The 20,509-nt window shown below is 41.4% G+C and overlaps 1 protein-coding gene across 1 annotated transcript in view; it reads right to left on the bottom strand.

Moving 5' to 3' along the window:
• Positions 1–20,509, bottom strand: part of MSN (moesin) — a 73,776-nt gene that overhangs the window by 22,565 nt on the left and 30,702 nt on the right. Inside the window, exon 2 of the mRNA XM_036439914.2 lies at positions 4,430–4,513. Within this exon, the coding sequence (XP_036295807.1) occupies positions 4,430–4,513 (84 nt within the window). The remainder of the gene's footprint in view (positions 1–4,429; positions 4,514–20,509) is intronic.

Below are 20,509 nucleotides of genomic sequence, written 5' to 3'. Positions count from 1 at the left end.
GCCCCCTAATGCCATCTAGATAATCAAGAGCCATCTGAACAACTCTAGGCTTTAGACATAGAGGTATGTGACAGAATGTTGTTGTAAAACATGTTCTCTCCCCTCCTTACCTGTGAGCACACTCATAAGAAGAAACAAAGGTAAAAGTGGAGGAACCATGAATCTCAATTCCATTTCCCAGTAGTCCTTGGGTTTCCTCAAGCTATGGCTTCCCATAATTGCCTGTTATTTATTGCTGGTACCAACAAGGTGTTTCCTCTCCAGTTGTCTTCCTCTCTGGTCATCAGCTAGATAATTGCTTGGTTTCAGGATGGCCCCAGAGCTTTTGTCAACCGGCCAAGAAGTCCAACTCCTTCCTCTTAGGCCCAGTTCCATAGGGAGGACCTCCTTGAATGATAGGTCTCAAAGGCCAGACAGAATGAACTTCCTCCCTTATATCTCATCAGTTTAGTGGGAAGAAATTATATCCCCCAAAGCCTGTGAACACATACTTCTGTGGATTCCTGCCTAGACTTGTCTTGGCCCCAAAAGTGTCAGATGCTCAAATCTTTTTCCTGGAAGATTTTAAAAATAGACTTTAGAGAGAGGAAGGGAGAGAGATAGATAGATGATAGATAGATGATATAGATAGATAGATAGATAGATAGATAGATAGATAAGAGAAAAACATCAATCAGTTGCCTCCCACACATGCTCTGACCAGGAATTAAAACTGCAACCTGGGTATGTACCCTGAGGGAATCAAATCCACCACATTTTGGTGTACCAGGCAACACTCCAACCAACTGAACCACACCAGCCAGGGTTTCCTTGAAGTTTTACCTACAGGTTTCCTTCCTACCTCACAGGATGACTGCTCCCTCCTTCCTAAAAGAGCTCCTCAGAGACCCCAACAAGAGAATACATCTTCTCTTGATTGTTCTCCAAGCCAAACAGCCTCATTTACCCTAAGCAGATTAGTACGGTGAGGAAAAGCTTAAATATTGTGTCAAATCTTTATTTTTGGAACTCCATATCACAACTTACAGACTAAATGGCATAGGGTGTATTCTTCACTTATCTTAAGAAAGATCATGTGAGAATTAAAGCACTTAGCCAGGGCTACTTTATGGTAGGTGCTCAATAAATGATATTTCTCAAAACATCACTGATCTTCCAGATGGGAAGTCATGAACTTCTTGGCTTTCTGCCTTTTCTTTCTTCAACCAGTATGAAAGATTCAAGTCTCTCAAAGGCTTTCTTTGGGAAGTAGTAGCTTTCAGAACTAGCATATCAATCTTGCCAGGGCTCCTTACCAGCTGGGCTTCCCTCAGAATCACACCACAGTACACAAACCAAAACAACATTAAACAATGAATTTCTGATTTGTGGCTTTCTGAAATTAATAATCTTTTTTGTTTAAGGATTTTCCTGCCCTAGGCTCTAAATTATGCCTTTCTCGCCCTCCACATCTATCCCCCTCCAATGCAAATGAACAACGCCTCCAGTGTTGAAGGCAGACAATGGCTTGAGAGGGGTAGTGTATAAAACCAGGGCTCTGGGAAGATGTTTGGGTAAAGTCTGAAGAAGTCTCTGGTTCCCAGCTGCACCATAAAATCCACACTGACTGATGCTCTCCCCTCTATAGCAGCTGTCAGAATGATATTGCTTTCTGAAGCAAAGGTCCAAACCGTCTTCTAGTGTATGGACACTTTCTCCTTTTTGTTCCAGAGACACTAAGAAGCCTGTCCAGGAAGAAATATCCCACATTCCAGGTAGCTTCCCCTCCCCTACACATATTCCAACTGCTAATCATACTCAAGTGAGGCATTCCCCTCCTTTTTATAGAAAAGGGCCATATGAACTCCAAACGGTGGGTTAGAAATGGGAAAGATATGAAATGCAGAAACAAATTCTGGAGATAAATTTTTGAAAGATAACCAGACTTGAGAGATCAGTTAGACATTGTACAGATGGGTAAACTGAGACCCAAAGAAAGAAGAGGTTTGTGTAAGGTATCAGGAAAAATAGCAGTAGAGCCAGCCCTAGGGCCCAATATTTCTAACTTACTATCCAGTGCTCTTTCAATTTCACCAGATTGTTCCTTTAAAAGCTCTCTAATAAAAACCTTCATACAAGAGGAGAATGCAAAGCCTTAATATAATCAGAATGCATTCAGTAATTCAGACTAGCACTGTAATCACTTGTGAGCTACATGAATGTCAGCATATTACTTTAATTGTAGTAAGTGTGTGTTTAAATGTTCCTCTGTTTGTAATTTTACAAATTAAACATTAATGATGACCCTTCACTATTCAAAACAAAACAAACTCCAGAGAAAAAGCAAATTACAGCTAAATTCAAAGTTACATACTCTGAGGATCTTCAAGCCCCAAATCTTTTATTAACAAGACAAAAAGCTTCATGGCATTTGGGAGTTATTTATTACATCTCTGCTAACCCTGGCTGGTTTAACTCAGCTTAGAGCATCATCCCAATACACCAAAGTTACAGGTTCGATCCCCGGTCAGGAATCAACCAATGAATGCATAAATAAATAGAACAACAAATGAATGTGTCTCTCCCTTCCTCTCTCACTCTCTCTTCCCTGTTTTGTATTCGCAGCTATTTCTAATTTATCCTTTTGAACTTTATGTATCATCATAAACCACTATAACAAGTTTTTGGCTAACAAGTGAGATATAAACAATATACTCTTTTCATAACCTCAAAAAAAGCCTTTTAGTTAGGTATTAGACCAACTCTTTTTGGGGGGTGGGGAGATGAAAATACCAACCAGGAGAGGTTCAATAATTTCCATAAGGTTTAGCTAGGAAAATGAAGATTCTGTTTCCTCATCTGTAAAATGGGGTCAGTACTAATTTCTATACTCAAGGGCTTTGGTGTACCTGGTGTAAAGTAAGCCCTGAACAAACATTATCTCTCATCTGTATTCATCATAAACAATGGTTTTTCAGTCTACCATGTGACATCAGGGACTAAGAGGGGCATGCCCAACCAAGTTTTCCTCAGATTTCCAGCCATCTCTTCCTTCCTTTTACAAGGAGAGCTTGAAATAAACAGCCTCTTACCCTCACCTTCCTCTCATTGTCTTTCCCCTCACCACTCAGAGGTATTCATAGGAATAGAATCATCTCATTTAAATATAACCTATTTTGTCTTTCTTCTTTCCCTTCCCAACTCTAGGGAAGTTCTCAGACTATAGAGGGACTCTGAGGGCAAAGGAGAAAGGAAAGCAAGAGTGCTTGGAAAATGCATCAAGGTAATATATAGTCCTAACATCCTGGACAATGTCAGACCTCCACCTCACCAGAGGCTGGTGAGGAAAAGGAATAGCCTATCTAGAAGAATCCTAGCCACTGGAAATGGGAACCACATTTTCACTCCTGAAAGTCTGGTCATAGATGAGACATTCCCTTGGCCCTTGGAGAGTCTTTGAATGTTGAAAGATTCTGTGACCCCCACCTAGCTATTATATAGTACATTCTTTATGATAATGATGATTTGTAGCAAAGGGATACCATTTGGATTGGAAACAGGAATAACCACATCAATATCATCTCCATGGCATAACTACAGGAGACGAAACACCCTCCTATTGCATTCATCATCTTCAAGAGTGTCCTAAGTCCCAATATTCCTTTGTGGGAAATGTACAAAGAGCATTCAACCTCAGCAATAATAAGTTAGTTTCTGTGTACAAGAAAACAACAATGAATATGTGACAGAAGCCATGTGGTGCAGCAACAAGCCTGTGGGATTTAAATCCCAGCTAGATACCAGCTGGATGCAATTAAGTTATTTAATTTCTTAGCCTCATTATTAAAATGGAGAAGAGATCACTTACATTCTTCAGAGTGTGCTAACATATTTTCTGAATTTCATTTTTCAATTGTAGATTACATTCGATATTATTTTGCATTAGCTTCAGTTGTACAACATAGTGGTTAGACAAGCATAAACTTTACAAAATGTTCCCTTGATATTTCAAGTTCCCATCTACCTACCTGACACCACAGATAGTTACTACAATATTATTGACTATATTTCCTATACTGTACTTTACATCCCAGTAACTATTTTGTAACTACCAATTTCTACTTTATCCCTTCACCTTTTTCACTCAGTACCCCCCCAAACCCGCTTCTTTCATTTTTAGAGCACCTAGCATATAATAATACCCAATTTGCTTCTCCATTCTGCCATGTTCATGACCACGAATAACATTAATCGGAGCCATCCAAGGTGCAGGTTGGCAAAGTTAAACATTGTCTCCTTTGTTATTAAGGCTGGGGTTATCCTTTGTTTTGACCCATCTTAGAGAAGTGAGTAGGAAAAAAAAATTCCCAAGAAGAAGGCATTATAGTGGGAACAATTAAGATAAAGTGAAAAAGACTTAAGGGCAACAAGACCTTCCGTCTGTACTTACCTGGTCAAACAATTGTTTGCCGGTGGTATTGGGCTGGATGGCAAACTCCAGTTCTGCATCCATAGTGGTCACACGTACATTGATCTAGGATGGATCAAAGGAGGCAAGTTAGTTGTCTGGGTCTGTGCTCAGCAGAGCCTGGGACAAGTGTCTTTGCTCAACCACAGAAGAGGGAACTAGGTGCTAAGAACCTGAGCAATGTATTTTATTTGAAATATGTTTTTATTGATTTTTAGAAAGAGAGAGTAAGGAAGAGGAATAGAAAGATAGATATATCTATGAGAGAGGAATATCATTAATCAGCTGCCTCCTGCATTTCCCCTACTGGGGATTGAGCTCACAATCCTAGCGTATGCCCTGACCAGAAATTGAACCAATGACCTCTTGGTTCCTGGGTCAATACTTAACCACTGAGCAACTCCAGGTGGGCAGAACCTGAGCAATTTAGATTTTGGATGGCAAGGATGGGAGAATATTGGAGGAAATAATAACACAGTCCCTGCTTCCAACCAGCTTACTACTAAAGAGAAAACAACATAGCAACAGAGCAATGCTTACTAAGGGGCAAACAAATTTACAGCTTACTATCAAGAGGAAGCAAGTGCTGACTGTGTTTCTTCCAGGAAGCCTTCCCCACCTACTCTAGCCAGCCCCTACTCTTGTCTGCAGCATCCTCTTTACACCTCTGATTTACAGCCTAGATTATCTAAAGCACTGGTCTTTGCAACACGAAATTAAGGATAGGATAAAGAACACTGCGTTTCAGGCCGAGCACTACAACTGCCCTAATCTATAACCTTGGATATATCTTATGCCCTTCCTGGACTTTAGTTCCCCTCACCTGTTCGAGGGAAGGAATGGGGATAGCGATTAGTCAAAAACATTAGGTGATATCCAAGGACCATTTTGGTACTGATACTAACTTGCATTGTTAATGCTTTTTATATTTATGTCTCACTGGTCTCCTTAGGTGCAAGACAGGAAAGAAGCCTCAGCAGAGGTAGGTGTATTATAGTATTATAGAGGTGCTACCAAAGCCAAGTTAGCAGACAGAAAAAGAAAAGAAAGGCCCAGATTTAAAACAAAAACAAAAAGAGGCAACCATTTGCAGGATTTCACAGTGAAAGGAATTCTAAAGACAAAATAAGCAGGTTTAGAGAATCTTAGGAATAGAGTCGATGGGCGAAAATGCATAGTTGAGGGCTTGGAGCCACCAAAAAGCACACACTCACAGAGAATAGAGAAATGTTGACAAATACTGGAAAGAGGGAAACTTATGTTCACAGGAGATAGAGGAATGTTGCAAACCACATGGGTTTTGGACTTTGAAGCTGATATTCTACAAAAGAGCAATCAATTAGAAAAGCACAGGGTCATAAATGGGGAAAGGGTCCAATTAGAAGGGAGCATGAAGAGACAAAGAACTACAGCAATTATAAACCTTAGAAAAAAGGGGTTTAGTTGGTTACCCCCTTGGGAACTCTTCCCTACATGGGATTCTGTATTTGCTTCCAATAAATTTCCACCCTTTTACTAACAAGTCCTTTTTATTTTTAAAAAAATATATTTTATTGATTTTGTACAGAGAGGAAGGGAGAAAGATAGAGAGTTAGAAACATTGATGAGAGAGAATCTTTGATCAGCTGCCTCTTGCACACCCCTTACTGGGGATATGCCCGCAACCAAGGTACATGCCCTTGACCAGAATCAAACCCGAGACCCTTTAGTCCCCAAGCCGACGCTCTATCCATTGAGCCAAACTGGTTTCGGCCTAACAAGTCCTTTTAATCCACAAATGTTATTCTTCAAACTTTGTCAGGCAAGTACCTGCAAGGGGGAGATCCATTCCCCAAACCCCACCTTCAATAGGCGCTAGCAAAAGTATCCTCCACCTTTATGAATAGATCCCTTATCTCAAGTCAATGATAGCTGAAATTTCATCAGTACAGATTTGTTCCTTTGGCTGAAAACTTGGTAGTAATAATACTAATAGCAACAATAAGTAGCAGCTTTCATGTATGGAGACTTACTAGTCACTATGCATTCATATACACCACCCAATTTAATATCAACAATCACCCTGTGTAGTAGAGAGTATCATCTCCACATTGAGGATGAAGAAGTAGATATGTGTCTAAAGTCACATTACTATTGAGAAAGATGTGGTTTGAATTTAGATTGAGGTCCGAACTTCAAATTTAAACCAATATGCTAAACACCTTTTACATAAAAATGTAAAATGTCTCCCACTAAAAGAAATCAAAGATCTTTTAAAAATTGTTGGACATTTTTCTTAAGTAATCTATATGGCACAACCATAAGATAGGTGGTTATATGATCATATAAAATTTTTATGAAGAGTACTTCATACCCAGAGAAAATACCTTAGTAATATTAAGTGAGGAAGAGTAAGTACCAAGATTGCATGAGCTCAATTTTGTAAAAACTGCATAGAGAGATTAGAATCATGTCTAAGTGTTAGTTAGGGTTGATTTTGGGGTGGTGATCTTCTCCATTTTCTAGGATGCTGATTTACTATTTTACTAATGGGGGGGTGTAGAGATTAAAAGTAGAATTGCCAAATATGCAAATCCCCTTGGAATGGGTAACACATTAAGCCTTATCAGTCTTTGACACCTCTAGGCCTTTCCTGAGCACAGAGGTCAGTTAGTGGGGGAAGCGGAGGCCAGACAGCCATTTTGCTAGCTAAACAATTCAATGAGGACCAGGTCTGGGGAACAACTTTGTAAATAAATCTCACCAGGGAGCCAGGGAGGAAATCTATTTCAGGAATGACAATGGGACAGGAAAGGCCCTGAAGGCAGGAACAAGTAAGGCAAGTACCCTAGTGGGAGGCAATGGACAAGGTTAGCCACCTAGACTCAGTGTTACCCTAGGTTTCTTGCCAATCCAGTGACCTCCTTAAAAGAGGGCCTCATAAGACAGGGGGAATGAGGCCCAATATGCTGAAAATTGGCCTCCGCATTTAGCCTCAAATCACCACTGAGCTGGGTCAGGAGAGACTTCAAAATACCAATGACTGAGGGAATAGGAAAAAGCAGAAATGAGCTGAAACCAGTTTGGCTCAGTGGTAGAGCGTTGGTCTGCAGACGGAGGGGTCCCAGGTTCGATTCCGGTCGGGTGCATGTACATTGGTTGCGGGCACATCCCCGGTGGGGGATGTGCAGGAGGCAGCTGATTGATGTTTCTCTCTCATCGATGTTTCTGGCTCTCTATCTCTCTCCCTTTCTCTCTGTAAAAAAATCAATAAAATATATTTTTTTAAAAAGAAAAAGCAGAAATGGGACAGTGAGTCTTTTAGTACATTGGACTTCATTCTCACCTCAAGGTTTCTGTCTTACTTAGAGTTACCACTCCAATACCCAAGGCTATGTTAGCACATAAAATATTGGCTAAGTGAACAGTACTAAGCAAGGGGATATAAAAGATACATATAGCATAGCATACAGATTCATAAGTGGGAACATTTTACAACTTGACCTTTTTGTGACATGGACCCTTTTGGGCAGTATGGTGAATTCTATGGACCCTTCTCAGAATATGATACTTGTAAATATATGAAATAAAGTAGATAAAAAGAAGACAATTATATTGAAATAGTTATAAAAACTTAGTATGTCCTTTATTATAATTTTAAGTAATTACCTAGGATTTGACCTTATTAGTTACTACTGCTATAATTTCAACTGTGTTGAGCATAAATAATATTTTGAGAAATCTACAATAACTAATTTGTGATATAAAAGTTCCTTTATTTCCATTGGTGACAAAGTCACAGAAATTGCCATTACTACTTTTTTTTTTTTTTTTGGCCTACATTCATAATTGAAAGAAGAGCTACATTTCAGTGAGAAGTTAGTGAAAACCAATATGTAATTTTCCCACTTCCTAATCAGATAACATCTGATAAGAGCTTAATAACCTTCACACTTCATATTATATCCATGGATCCCGTGGAGACCCAAGGACCCAGGTTAAAGAGCTTCCTATAAATTTCAGTGTACCCAGTATAAATGGAACACTATGTTTAAGGAACTATGGGTTAGGCTGTAGGACCAATTCCTGACCCCAACACACTTACTGAATAACAGAAAACTGTTATATAAAAGAAAAACATTCTGAGAAGTTCTGTAATAGAAGAGAAAAAAACCTTTTGTGGAAATAAAATACCATAGTTCAGTGGTATTTGCACTGGTCTCTAAGGATAAGATGGATTCTGAAAAAGGGATACAGTGGGAATGGGGGTAAGAGTACCCAAATGTCCTAGGTAGAGATGTGTGATGCCCCAGAGGATACAGAGATGCAATGGCCTGCTTAGAAGCAGGTATGCAGTCTTACTCCAAGGTGAATGAGGCCGACATAGTGAAGAATAGGCAAAAAACTGGGAAGGTAAGTAGGTGGAGGGCCTTAAAGGCTATACTATCAATAGAAAGCTTGGCCTTAAACCTGTTAGCAATGGCCAGTAGTCTGGAAGTCCTGAGCAGAGTGGGGTTGAATATGAATAGGATTTTTTGGAAAAAAGCACCAAGAGAAGAAACTGAGGAAAGGGATGGGACTCCAGGGCCACATTCCACAGCATAGGAGTAACCTTTAATAAATACTATTGGGAAGGTTTTTTTCAAAGAAAATAAGCCAGTGTCTATTGCATATCATGTCAATCAGGGGTTATGTCAATTTAGCATCTTCAGGGCTTAAGTTATATGCCCAAATATTGAACAAAAATATTTGTTAAAGAAAAGGGATTAAGAAGTACAAATTGGCAGTTGCAAAATAGCCACAGGTATATAAAGTACAACACAGGGAATAAAGTCTCTTCAATAAATGGTGTTGGGAAAATTAGACAAGTACAAAAGAAAAACAAAAAACTAGAACACCAATGACACCATACTCAAGAATAAACTTAAGATGGATAAAAGACTTAAATGTAAGTTGTGAAACCATAAAGAAAACATCTCGGACATCTCTAATAGCAATGGTAGCTGATACTTCTCCTAGGGCAATGGAAACTTATGAGAAAAATAAACAAATGGGACTAAATCAAAATTAAAAGCTTCTACAAAGCAAAATAAACCATCAACAAAACAACAAAAAAGCCCACTGCATGAGAGAACATATTTACCAATGATACATCTGATAAGGGTTACTATCCAAAATATGTAAGAAACTCATATAATTTATCAAAGGAAGACAACCCAATGTAAAAATAGGCAGAGGACCTAAATAGACATGTCTCCAAAGTGGACATACAGATGGCCAAGAGACATGAAAAAATGCTCAAAGTCACTAACCATCAGAAAGATGCAAATTAAAATGACAATGAGATATCACCTCACACCTGTCAGAATGGCTACCATCAACAAAGGATAAGTGCTGGCAAGGATGTGGAGAAAAGGGAACCCTAGTACACTGCTGTTGGGAATGCAGATTGGCACAGCCACTCTGGAAAACAGTATGGAGTTTGCTCAAAAAATTAAACATGGACCTTCCATAATAGAATCAGGGGCATAGAAAGGGAGTGAACTGACAATTCTCGGGGGGAACGGGGTGAGCGGTGTGGGAAGAGACTGTACAAAAATCGTACACCTATGGATGAGGACAGTGGGAGTTAGGGGGGTAAGGGCAGAGGGTGGGGTAGGAACCAGGTGAAGGGGAGCTATGGGGGAAAAAAGAGAAACAATTGTAATAATCTTAACAATAAAGATTTATTATTAAAGAAAAAAGAAGAAGAAGGATCTCTTATCCTTTGAGACAGCATGGAGGGACCTAGAAAGTATTATGTTAAGTGAAATAATTCAGTCAGAGAAAGACAGCTATCATCTGATCTCACTCATATGTGGACTCTATTGAACAAAATAAACCAATGAACAAAATAGATCCAGAGATATAGAAGCATAGAACAGATTAATTAATCTCAGAGAGAAGGCAGAGGTGGGTGGGTGGGGAGAGATTAATCAAAGAACTTATATTAAATATGCATAACCCATGGACTCAGAAAATAGTGGTGAAAGCCTGGGGGGTGGGGAAAGGGTACAAGGTTGAATGGGTCAATGTGGGAAAAGGAGGACATCTGTAATACTTTCATAAATGAAAATTTTTAAATGAAGTCAATAATATTGTAATAATTGCATTATAATAATTGTATGTATTGTGCCAGGTGGGTACTAGACTTATTGGGGGTTTCATCTGTAAGTTATATTAATGTCAAACCACTATGCTGTACACCTGAAACTAATATAATAATGGTCAATTGTAAACCTATCTAATAAAGAGGAAGTATGCTAACTGACTTCCACGCTCTCAAAGATGTGGCACCCACAGCCACAAGATGGTGGCACCCAAACCCCTTAGCCCCACCAGGGTGGCAGGCACACAGCACTGCTGGACCTGCCCCCAGGTGGGTCCAGCCACTCCATGCACTTGCCTCCAGAGACCACTAGTCCCCTCTGCTTCCCAGATGCCCAGGCCCACCCAAGGTGCAGGCAAGCCTCAGATGGCAGCTGCCCAGCTACCCAGGGCTGCCTGAGCTCAGGTAACCAGGGCAGGCCGAGGCTTACACTGCCAGCAGTGGCAGCAGCAGAGGTATGATGGGGGCTTTGCCTTCCTCTGATCACTGGGTGGCATCCTGCCACTGAGGGCTCCCGGACTGTGAGAGGGGGCAGGCCAGGTTGAGGAACTCCCCCTCCAGTGCATGAATTTTCATGCACCGGGCCTCCAGTTGAAAAATAAATAAATAAATAAATAATAAAAAGAATGTTTCTTAAATAAATCAATTGATAGAATAGAACCCAGCCTAATTTAAGAAATAAGTATGTCAGAGAGGCTAGTGTTGTCCACATGTCATCCCACAGAACAAGGGCTCTTCTAAAGTTCTCAGTAGAGAACTAAATCTGAAGATGTCCAGCTGAATCCAAACTGAATCTACTTTCCCAGAATTCCTGCTCAGGGTGTTTGCCATTCTACTGTGGCTACTCCTCCAGAAAGAGCAGCCTGAGGTTTCCTGAATTTCACTGTAAAGACAAATAATCTTACATTAAAAACAGAAAGAAAAAGGGAAAAAAAACAGAAAGAAAAGCAAACATAAAGGGACTTCTATTATTGCCACCACTTAACTCAAAAGAACATGTGAGTCATGAGGACAGTCATGGGTCTGTGCCACCTGGTTTTCTGTATGTCAGAGGTAAGGGGAGAAAGGGTAATAACATAACTGGGGCCTGAACTTGATAGGGCAGAAGTTTTTATCAAAGAAGATCCCCTTTTCTCCCTTAAACTAATCTCCCTTAGACTAATTTGCAAGCCACACAGGGCCTACTAGATGCTCACCCTAGTGGGTACCTACTAACTTTTTGGGTCTGACCTCTGCAATCTCAAGGAGAAGAGAGTTGGGAGGCAAAAATCTGAAAATAAAGCCTCTGAAGTCAACAGAAGTTTTCAGCAGCCCTCCAGCTTAAGAGTGGAGGGTCTGGACTCAGTAGGATAACATTTCAAGATAGTCCCTAGCAGAGGACTTAATCCCTGCCTTAAACCTGTCTCTGAAGAACATTAAGGGTTTAAGAAACAAACAAACAAACAAAATGTCTGGGTGTGGTTGTAGGGGTTGTCACCCTCTCAAACACACTTAGCCCTCTCACCCCAGCCCAAGAACAATAAATCCACTGTTATTTATTAAACAATTGAACAAAAGACACTTCCCACACCAAGTCCTTCACTGGACTAGCAAGACCATCTCAGTGATTTACCATCCAAATTTATCAACAAACTGGGATCTCTCTTGTGTCCCCCTTTTGCTGGCCTAAGAAACAAAAATAATCAGGCCAGATGCTACCGCTGCCTTGGCTGCAGTAGCTGGGGGTACTTTGGTCCATGGGCCTGGACAGCTTCAAAGAATGGACCCTTTTTTCCCCCCTAGAGCTAGGAGCACCCAAATGAGCAATACCTAGGCCACAGTGAAAAGATCAGGGTAATGTTTCCCCTCACTTGCTCCATGTCACTGAACATCAGGATGGTTCATTCCTGGAGAAGAGGAAAGACAGGAGAAAAGAGAGGGAAAGCTCAGTAATGGCAAGTAACCTGCCTGAAGTATGGACTTGTGAGCCAGAGAGAATTGTCATTACTGGTGTTATTATGAGTGAGGAAACAAGTATATAGAGGCAGGTGATATAAGGATGGAAATCAATACTTACTGAATACCAACTATATGCTAAGCCCTATCACCCACTGTCTCAATATCACTGAAGCCACATTTACTCATCCAGCAAATAGTAAAGATGATGGGTCTTCTGAACATCCCTGAGCTCCTTCCATGACTCCGCCCACCTCTCTGATCATGTGGATTTCACTGCTTCCTTCAGATACCACCTTGCCAGCTATTTTGGCCAAGGCTCAAACACCATAACATAGGAAACCTGGGCACATCTGGGAAGCACTGCTTGAAGGCCCCTCTCTAAAGTAGAGCTTCTGAGTCAGCCCAGTTGGATCTGAGCTCAATGACCTCACACCCGCACCCGCCCCTGCCCCATCTGCCACCTCCTCATTCTCCCTGAGGGTCCACCAGTTCTGATTCTTCAGTGGAGCTGCTGGTATAGAGAAAGCAAAGGTAAGTGGGTGAGAGGGGCCAGGAGCAGGACAAGTCCTACCAGGGCAATCCCAAAACTTTCGTCTCTTCACTGGATAGAGAGTAGACACTACAACGTCATCCGAATTGCCTATCCCAATTATTTATACTCCAGCAGCCACAATTTCCTGCTACCAGAACTGAATCAGGGCAGGGCCTGGTCTGTCTTGCCTCTTGGGATGACTGCCCTGCTTCAAGCAGCTGTTTTCCATAAGGGGGAAAACAAGGACTGCTTTGAATTTCTAGCCTAGGAAACATTCTCCTCCTCCCCCTCCTCCGCCACTGACTCACTCACTTCCCAACAATTTAGCCTCTTCCTCTTGACTTGGAAGTGGTACCTGGTACAAAAATTATCTGTTCTGACCTCTTCCTAACAATTTCCAGACCCTTACAATTAGTAAGAACTGCCTGGGGTTAACTCATCCTAGGCCTGTGCCTTTTCCCAGTCATTTCTAAAAAAGAGAGCCACACCCAACCCATGTACACCCATACCTTAATAGGTCAGCAATTATCTTCAACCATTCAAACTGCTGCAAAGGGCATGGGAGACAAGGGCCCCCTTTCACTTGCTTTAGCCCAGTCCTACCCTCCAAAAGCTCTCCAAAAATAACTTCAACTTGGAGACAAAGGCATATTGGAGAATGTTACTCCTCCAATTACCATATATTTAAAGGAATAATCACAAACATAACTATTCCCTTTTAGAAATGAGATCATAACTACTTTGTCATTGTGGGAGGAGAGCTCAGGGCAGAGGCTGAAGTTGTAAAGGTCAGAAACAGTGAGGTTACCTTAGCAAGTCATATCTTCCCCCTTAAACCAACCTTAATCGCATGTCTTTTGCTAAATGTCAGACCGAGGCAGGTTCCCATTCTTCCTCTCAACACATGAAGGTCAGGGAGGAAACTAGTTCCTCATCATTTGTATTGAACTCCAGGATTTACTTTCAAAATCAGCTCGGGCAAACCAAACCCCAAGAGCAAACAGCATCCACATCACTACCCCTCACCCCTAACTCATATCTCCTTTCTAGGCACAGAGGCTGTCCCACCACCTCCTTAGTACAGCTATTCCTCCTGTTTACATTTCCTCAAGATTTTAATCCACTCATCCTAGACTCCCATTTAGCTCCTCCACAATGACACCCTTCTGAACATTTCATCCCTATTCTCCAAGAAAATAAACAGTCCAGAATCCCAAACTGTCAGATCTGAAGTTACCTTTCCTAGATCATTTGATTCAAACTGCAATATACTACAAAAGAAACTGAGGTCCAATGAAAGAGGCACTAGCTTAAGGTAACACCACTCCTATGTAGTGTGAGAGCAAGGATGAAAAGCTTGACTCTTGATGGATTGGCTTATTTAATACGCCATAGAATCACTCTGGCACTTAGAAAACAGTAGACATTTCAGGCTAACTACTGTTGATCTGGAAAGACTATGTGGAAGAGTCTTGATCAGCTTGCTTTCATGAAAAATTCTAAACTAATACTGCTTGGAAATCCAGACTTCAACAAAGAGCAGGCCTACCTATCAAGCTCTGAGATATTCACTATCATCTATTCTAGGGAGACTAAACCTTTTATAACAACATAGAAAAAAACTCAAAGGTCTCTTGTCTGTAGGACAGCTTCTTTTTGCCAAAACTTGGGTAGCAACTCATTGGAAAGGTCCAAAGAATAGCTAAGACCTAAATTGGTGGTTAGGGAAGGTGGGGCCGGGGTGAGAAAAGGGGGCACAGCAGGGAAAGAGGCAAGAAATTTGAGGAACAGATTTATATGCAGGCAGCCAAGAACAACAGATTCTTCAATTCCCATAAAAATGTGAAGCTGCTGAAATAAAAGGGAAGAGGACCTATCATTAAAATAAGTCTCCTAAATGAGTAAAACCTCTCAGGGGCCACACCCAGCTGGGCTTTAGTTTCAATTTCCTGCTTGACCCAGCTTCCTGCTTGCAAGTTTCACAGGAAGTATTTGTAGACTAGAAACAGACCATTTATAGCTGCCTAAATATGCCAGTTCTGCCTAAAGCACCAGAAGAGGGCTCTGTTCTCTCTGCTCAGTAACACACCACAGCAATCTCCAGCATCGAAGCTCTGAAGCACACTGGAGTTGATCTATACCTCGGCTTGGGTTCTACCCACTGTTCACGGAACTTCTACCCTGTCCTGTGTTCCTACGTGTTAAAATTGAAGCCATGATCAGTCAAGTATGTAGGGGCAGGGGGAGGCTTCCAGACCAAGTCAAGAAGTTCTGTTTTCAGTCCCAAAACTAGGCTAAGGCCAGCTTCCTACAAATCTTGCTGGCAGTCAACAGCCAAAATGAGGAACCCATAAAATTTGAGCTCTCATCCCAGAAATAATGATCTCTGCTCTTTAAGGAGCAAAACATGTTATAGTAGAAAGAGACTTTGGAGCCTCTTTGAATTTCTTTCTGAAACACTGTTTCCTAGTCTATAAAATGGGTCTAAGAATATCAACCTTACAATAGGGTTATTACAAAATTTAAGTTAAAAATAATAGATATGGCCTTATCTGCTTTGGCTCAGTGGATAGAGCATTGCCCTATGGACTGAAGGGTCCTGGGTTCCATTCTGGTCAAGGGAACATGCCTGGGTTGTGGGCTCGATCCCCAGTCTCTCATCATTGATGTCTCTCTCTCTCTCTCTCTCTCTCTCTCTCTCTCTCTCTCTCTCCCTCTCCTTCCTCTCTGAAATCAATAAAAATATATTTTAAAAATAATAATAGTCATGAAGGTACTCGGCACATCATAAGTAGAATGTGATGATTACTAACCCTTCATTTTTCAGCCATATTATTATAAATATCCTACTTCTCAGAAATGATTTTAAGCAAAAATTTTTTCTACTGTAGAGGGGGCTAAGGGCTGCCCAAGAAGAGAGCCCTCCTAGCTTAAAGGACTCATTCTCTTTGAGGGCAAAATCTAAAATGTAATTGGAATTCTAGTTACTTAGACCATGCACATCAAATACACATACACATAACATACCCTTACAGTATATTTTCTATTAGATAGACTTTTTATAAAATTTTTAAATTCTTTATTGTTGAAAGTATTACATATGCCCCCTTTTCCCCCACTGACCTCTCACACCCCAAGCCGACCTCAATTGCGAGGGATGGGAATTTCCCCTGAAAAGCAGAGCCCTGAGGGGAGGCATAACACAATGGAACACATAGACTACTTAGTCGTTTTTCAAAGCTGCCTTATCTTCTTTCCTTATTCTTGGCTCTGCCTTGCATTTTCTCCAATCCTACAAAAAGTCCCCACCCTCTCAACGCTGCTCACCAGAACCTCCAGTCTCCTTCAGCTGGTATCCAGAAAAATCACAAACTGGGTATGCAAACTGGCTCATCAGATTCACTTGAGGAAATTTTAAAAATACAGATCCCTTGGCCTCACTCAGAGATTCTGATTTATTATATAAGAAGGAGATTCTGATTTATTATATAAGAAGCAGGGCCCAGGCACCAGAAATTAAGAGCCTCAAATAATTCTAAGATCCAGCCAGATTTGGGAACCTCTGGCACAGAATATAGCTCCCTGAACCAACCAGCCTTTTCTGGGATGGTATTCATATGGCTGAAGGAATTCTTGTTGGAAGGGAAACACAGAAAGTAGAGAGCAACTATGGAGACATCTGGGCTGCTGGGCCTGGAAAAAATAGCTCTCCAAAGTTGAATATAATCAATCTCAACAAAAGTTCAGGAATGCAATCAGTTCTGCTACTTTCCCCAAACCCCTCTAGAATATTGTCCTCTTATTTGTAAAGTGGGGCATGGATTATCTTTGTCCCTCCCTACCTGGCATCATCACTCCCACCACTACAGATATTACTGTACATTAAAACAATGTCTCCATTGTAGGAGAAACATAACTTTGTATTCTGAAAACATGGGTGTGAGGTCCAGGTTCACCAATAACAACTTCTCGACCATCCCACCTATAAAATGGGCATAATGATGCCAACCTGGCAGAATGTTGTTGAGTGCTAATGCACTGTTTCCAAAACTTAAGAATCATTTGGAGCACTAATATAAAAATCCAGATTCCTAAACCCCCTCCAAACTTACTGAAACTGGGTTTTCCAGAAAGCTTGGGAACTAGTAGTTTTGCCCCAGGTGATTCTTATCCTCTGGGAAGTTTAAAGAAACATCACCTAGCACAGACATCGCTGAGATGAGTGAGATAAGGGGTAGGACCAGAGGTCTGGTCTTAAAATATTTCTTGGTCCACAAATCCTCATTACAGGGACCTTGAGATTAGGAGTGGGCTCTGCAAGCAGAAAGGGAGGAGAAGACTTCGGAATTCCAATCAGAAAGCTAAGTGGTTTATTATCCCATGTAGTTAAGAATCAGACAGTTGGAGGAAACAGCCAGTTTAGATACCCCAGAAGCCAAACATATTGATCAAAATGTTCTACTTAGAGCCCCAACCAAAGCCATTTTGAGTTTTCTGCCCATTAAACACTTCACATACACTCTTTCACAGGAGAGCTTTCAGGCAAAGAACATTTTTTAAATGTCACTTTCCCTTTCCTGGATGCTTTGGGAACTTGGGCAAGAGACATGATGAGAGTGCCCTGCATTTGCATACAGATATGAGCAGGTTAGGGTGGGGATGATGGTGGGAGTCTAAGATAGATGTGATTAATAATGATGCACTGGAACTAGCTCACACTGGAGCTGATCACATGCATCTCTTCACAACTCCTCCTTCAAAGATGTATTGGTAGCTTGAAATCAGCCCCAATGAAAGTATTTACACCGTGGAATCAGTAAACCATGGCTTCACCAGAGTTTATTATTAAATATTTACCAGCATATGAGACATACGTGAGATAAACATTGTAATGACAAAACTGAGTCTCAATAAAGAGAAGCAACTGCCATCTTCTAGTTGCATGACCTTGGCCAAGAGCCAGGTCTGTTTTACTAGCAAGAAATCTCTTGCTCTCTGTATCAGTTCTCCAGGGGATTAGGAAGCCTCTCTTGTCAAGGAAAAAGTGGCTGACCCAAAGGGATTCTCCAACTAAAGGCAAAACAAGGGCATCTGGTGTGCTTGTTGTACTACCAAGGAAAGCTTGGGGTAAAGAGCCCTGAACTGATACATGAAGGCAATAAGATGTGAAGGCAACATCCCCCACCAGAGAAGAGAGACTGGAGTGGGGCAAGGAATGGTTTGGAAAGCCTTAATGGAAACCATAGCACATCCTTAAGGTCTCTTCACAAATATGTGACAGAGCCCTAGCCAGTTTGGCTCAGTGGATAGAGTGTCAGCCTGCTGATTGAAGGGTCTCGGGTTCAATTCTAGTCAAGGGCACATATCTCATTTGCAGGCTCCTCCCCTCAGCTTCTAAAGGTCCTTTCAGCATTGCTATTACAAGAAAAGAAAGCCTGCCAATTCCCATGGTGGGGAACTGTGAAGAAAGACCAACACAAGCAAAGCCCCAGCCCTAAACCCTGGAGAGCCCCACAGCCACTGGTGACTGAATTCAACTCTTAGGGGCTCGTGGAAAGGCAACCAATCAATATGTTTCTCTCACATCAACATTTCTCACATTTCTCTGCATTTCCCTCTCTCTCTAAAAATCAATGGAAAAATATATTGGGTGAGAATTAAAAACAAAACAAAACACAAATATGTGACAGAGGATTGTGGGTTCTGGAGGGAAGCCCTGGAGCACTTCATGACCTAGATCTCTTTAAGTTTCAGTTTCCCTAAAGTAAATGGAAATAACAATGCCTACCTCACCAGATTGTTGTGAGTACAACCTTGGTTTTACTTATAGGAAAGGACCTAGCTTGGCACTTAGCATGTATTAGATGTTTGATAAATTTTTGTTCCTTTCTCCTGCAAGTTCATTATCCATCTCAGATGCTTACAGAGCCTATGGCTTGCCATTACACAAAAATAATCCCAGCCTCATGTGCATTGTTCTTTGTAATTTAAAGAAAACATGCGTTCTCTCACTAAATCCAACTCTGTATGAAAGGCAGGCAGAGATAAGCACCATTTTATAAAAAGGTTAAATAGAGACTCAATGAGGTAAACAGCAAATTGCTCAAGTATAAAGGAGACAAGACTAGAATCCAGGTCTCCCCAGCTACCAGTACACTGTTGTTTGCCTTTCCAGGTTCTTTTATTAAGGTTACAAAAGGGTTCTTCCAAAGATTTACCTATTATTTATTTTATTCAAGAAATCTAGTGGCTTCTAGCTTTTAGCTCTGTTTCAGGGTACCGTAAGAGGTTCTCTCCTTGGGATGGGAGATCAGGCAGCACAAGGTGGGAATGGACTTTTTGTGGTGGAGGGAGCAATAGCATTAGCTGAGAACAAACAGCCAAGAAACAGTAGGCCATAAATTTATTCTGGTTTGGTCCCAGTCACCTAGTTCAGAGTGTCCTCAACTATTGTCTTGCTCAGTGGTTTTAAATTTTGTTACTTTTCCAGCAGCTCCTTGCCTCTTCACTCTCAAAAATAACAAAAACAAAAACAACCCCCCTCCCAAAAAAAACAACTTGCAAGACACTTCGAAACATGGAGTACATAAAAGTAGAACTGTTCTATTTGAAGAAGGGGCTGCAGCTCCCTAGGTAGTTGTGCCAAATACAGTTTGCAAATCAGCTTGGGGGAAGGGGAAAGTTACAAGTCTAAATTTCCAGAATTCTACTTATCTAATTCTGCCACTGATTCCTTATAGGGCCTCTGTTTCCCCATTTGTAATCTGAGATGATTGTACCAATCAGCTTCTAAAGGCCCTTTCAGCATTGTGATTCCAGGAAAAAGGAGCCTGGAAATTCCCAAGGTGGTGAACTGTGAAGAGAGACCAACACAAGCAAAGCTCCAGCCCTAAGCCCTGGAGAGCCCCACAGCCTCTGGTTACTGAACTCAACTCTTCAGGCAGTTTCTCAACTACTAGGCAAATGGTGTCTGGGCGGGTGGGCAGACAGGCAGGAAGACAGGCGCCACACCCTCCCTTGCACAGGAAGCCAGCTACATCCTCTTTTCCCCACCCCAGGCAGAACATCTCCAAAGGTCCCCAGAAGAAGTAGCGGGGGCAGGGAGAAGAAGAGGATAGGGCCTAAAAGGAAACTGAAGATGCAAATCAACTAAGTGTGCTAGGAAGCCATCTGAACCCTAGGAAAGAACAACAAAGTAACCCCATTCTATACTGGGGCCCAGCTCCCTGGACAAAACCTAGTCAAAATGGCTATCGTTTCAGGAGTCAAAAGGCATAGGCTATTACAGTGGGTACTGGGCCCATTCACTCCTTGTACTGAGTCTCTCTAGTCTGAAGGGCTGAGCCTCAATCACAGGTACGTACAGTTTTTTCTTAGGGTAAGAACATAGACAAGCTGTGGGTGGGTTGGGTGTATACATAAGTGAACACTAGAAAATACAGGGACTCTTCATGCCTCTCAAAGC

The sequence above is a fragment of the Pipistrellus kuhlii genome, unplaced genomic scaffold (genome assembly GCF_014108245.1).
Source record: "Pipistrellus kuhlii isolate mPipKuh1 unplaced genomic scaffold, mPipKuh1.p scaffold_m20_p_16, whole genome shotgun sequence".
In the NCBI taxonomy this organism is placed as follows: domain Eukaryota; kingdom Metazoa; phylum Chordata; class Mammalia; order Chiroptera; family Vespertilionidae; genus Pipistrellus; species Pipistrellus kuhlii.
This window is presented reverse-complemented; position numbering and strand designations above follow the sequence as displayed.